Source organism: Neodiprion virginianus, chromosome 7, assembly GCF_021901495.1.
Source record: "Neodiprion virginianus isolate iyNeoVirg1 chromosome 7, iyNeoVirg1.1, whole genome shotgun sequence".
NCBI lineage: Eukaryota > Metazoa > Arthropoda > Insecta > Hymenoptera > Diprionidae > Neodiprion > Neodiprion virginianus.
The window spans coordinates 6,675,745-6,679,230 of record NC_060883.1 but is presented as its reverse complement, the minus strand read 5'-3'; the positions used below and the strand labels follow the sequence as shown (position 1 = coordinate 6,679,230).

Sequence of the window (3,486 nt, the reverse complement as noted above, 5' to 3'; positions counted from 1 at the left end):
CCGTTTGGTAACGTGTTAATTAATTGGACCGTCAAAGGTGTCTGACGATGTTTGTTAGCTTATCTGTTGCAGCCTGTAACTGGCAGCAAAGAATTATGGGAATGAACGAAGTAGTTATTTTCGGTGGGTCTTCAAAGGCGATATTTGATGATTAAATTAGACTTACTTTGGGTTTCAGGTTAAATTTATGGACTAATTAACTAAATTAATTAACATACAATGCAGAATAACGCAACGAAGAGGAAATAGCACAGTTTGAAAATACGTGAACAAATTGCGAGAGTACAAATCCGCTCACTGAGAAAAATTTCATTTGTTACGGTAGCTAGAAAAATTGGGTAAAAGAGGTATTGTTGAAAAAACTGTTTCAATATTGTTGGAATTACGAAAAACGAGGTACGCCTAACCATTTTGCGCTATTGTCGATCCTTTTTTGGTTATTGCAACGCAAAATCAGATTGTTAGGTTTACTCTACTTTTTTAGTTAAATAAGGCTTTGACGTCAATTTATTCTTGCGCAGGCTTTAAATTTTCGCAACAGTTGCAAGAAAATATAGCAACAGCGATCGTAATGAGAAAGAATAGTAACGGATACTAGACTTTCAGGTAACGGATACAAAACTAATTTTCACTTTCTACCTCGAACTATATTTTTCGATTGTGGTAAAAAATGAAAATAGTTAAGGACTGAGCTGTAACCGGAACTAAGAATTTCTCTCAGTGTATAAAATGTATCATTTCTGTGTTGAAGCCACTTGAATTAATGTACGATATAATTACAGCCATGTTACCCACGAAATAAATTATAATTATCCCCCGGGGAGTTGCTCTTTATAAGATGGTGTCGAGATTTGCGTATCAAGATATTTAATGCTTAACGTACAGTTTCACGCTCATTCTCTGCGGTGAAAACGGAATATTTCATTTTCACCCTCACGGGGTGATTTTTAAGGACGAGTTCGGCGCGGTGGGGCTTGTCGCTGATACTGATTTACATGTTTTTCAGTGTGATGAATTTCCAAGCAGCAGCATTCACATGAGTCTCTCATATATTAGAAATCGAATATAAATTCAGTATTGACGTTGATTTTTTCTACGGTTTTTAATTTTTTTTTCTCAGTATTGCGAAGAGATTGTTTGAATAAAATTCAGCATTTTCAATTCTGATTCTACTGTTACGGGAAGGTTACAAAATAACCCAGTAGTAATAATTTTATATTTAGTTAATTGTAAGCTTTAGGACTTGAAAAATGTTCGGTAATTGTTGTCGTTATGACACCTTCAGCACGTAACAAAATTTTCGACGACACTGCACTTTTCACGTCAATAACACTACGTTGTTAACAATGGAAAACAAGAAATCTATATGTTCTCAGGTTCAACAAACTTGCGTAACTTATTAGTTAAACAAAAAACTCTAATTTTGTAATAATAATTTGTTTTCTTTTTTTTTTTTTTTTTGACACATTTGTCGTAGTTTTATCGTGTTTATCGCACAAAATGTGCCGTTGCAAAAAAATGTGGTTTTAAAAATGACCGGTGTGGACAATTTTCTTAGTCAATTCGGAAATTTAGTATCAGATACTGTTAGATTCGCATTAAATATAAGTGTCAGATTGACATCAGATGTTGTTAGATTCACATTAAATACGAGTATCAGATTGGCATCAGATGTTGTTAGATTCACATTAAGCATAAGTGTCAGATTGACATCAGATACTGTTAGATTCATGTTAAACATAAGTGTCAGATTGACATCAGATATTGTTAGATGCACATTAAATATAAGTGTGAGATTGGCATCAGATGTGGTTAGATTCACATTAAATATAAGTGTCAGATTGACATCAGATATTGTTAGATGCACATTAAATATAAGTGTGAGATTGGCATCAGATGTGGTTAGATTCACATTAAATATAAGTGTCAGATTGACATCAGATATTGTTAGATGCACATTAAATATAAGTGTGAGATTGGCATCAGATGTGGTTAGATTCACATTAAATATAAGTGTCAGATTGACATCAGATACTGTTAGATTCATATTAAACATAGGTGTCAGATTGACATCAGCTGTTCTTAGATGGACATTAAACATAAGTGCCAGATTGACATCAGATGTTGTTAGATGGACATTAAACATAAGTGTCAGGTTGACACCAGATGATGTTAGATTCACATTAAGCATAAGTGTCAGATGGACATCAGATATTGTTAAATGCACATTAAGCATAAGTGTCAGATTGACATCAGATACTGTTAGATTCATATTAAACATAAGTGTCAGATTGACATCAGCTGTTCTTAGATGGACATTAAACATAAGTGCCAGATTGACATCGGATGTTGTTAGATGGACATTAAACATAAGTGTCAGGTTGACATCAGATAATGTTAGATTCACATTAAGCATAAGTGTCAGATTGACATCAGATATTGTTAAATGCACATTAAATATAAGTGTTAGATTAACACCAGATATTCTTAGATGCACATTGAATACAAGTGTCAGTTTGACATCAACCAGTGTTTGATTGACGTTAAATACAAGTGTCAGATTGACAGCACACAGTCTTAGATTCAGATTCATATCCGACAATTTTAGTACCGCGTTATAGATACAAGTGTCAGATTGACATCAAATTATAGATCATAGAAATGGACGAAATTTTTCTTACAGTATAGTTCTGTAGGTATATATGATATCTGGCCATCAGCTTGTACCTTTGCACTTGGAGGGGGGGGGGGAGGGGGGACTTATACCTCCAGGGGTAGCTGAGCACCTCGTAAATCGCGACTAATCGTATGACGAGCGGCTTAACGACGTGGGGCGAGCAAAAGCTCGTTCTTGGAGCGCGCGAGTGAAAGAGAGAGAGAGAGAGAGAGAGAGAGAAGGCGTTGGACGATGGAAGGAGGCGGTAAAAAACTTCCTCAGAAAAATTTAATTGACCAAAACGGAAGGGAGGGGACATGCATACGTTGTATAGCGAAGGGCACAATGAGGTCTGGAAATCGTTATTTTACAGAGAACTAAATCAATTAATTCAACCGCAGCCGTGGTTGTTGCTTTTACACTCGTATGGCGCAGCTTGGTCTGCAATGGTTTGGTGTTTTTAGTGTCTAGGTCACGGAATCTGGGTGTCGCCAGTGGAACGTTTTGGCACCGCCGATGTGTCTGCACACAAGCCAAAACCCGTTGCCCATATCTGAACTTCATTTTAACTGAAAATGAAAAATACGGCGTGGCCTCCAGACCGAATGTCTCCACTGGTTTTCGGAGTACTAAATTCAACGCGAAATCAATTGTTTCGAGACAAATTTTGAACAAATTTATTTAATGATTCGCAATGTCACCTACGAGGTGACCAACTGTCTCTAAGCTCAAAAATTTCGACAATCGTCGATGGCAGTTGTGCTCAATTTACAACTGCCAAATTTTTTGAATTAATTATTAATTAAATATCGTAAATATTTGTGTCACAC

The 3,486-nt window shown here is 35.9% G+C and overlaps 1 protein-coding gene across 1 annotated transcript; it reads right to left on the bottom strand.

Moving 5' to 3' along the window:
* Nucleotides 1–1,558: 1,558 nt before the first annotated feature.
* On the bottom strand, nucleotides 1,559–2,593 carry LOC124309024 (uncharacterized protein in mobD 3'region-like). Its single transcript, XM_046772241.1, has one exon. The coding sequence runs from the start codon at nucleotides 2,591–2,593 to the stop codon at nucleotides 1,559–1,561; it is 1,035 nt and encodes a 344-aa protein (XP_046628197.1).
* Nucleotides 2,594–3,486: the final 893 nt, after the last annotated feature.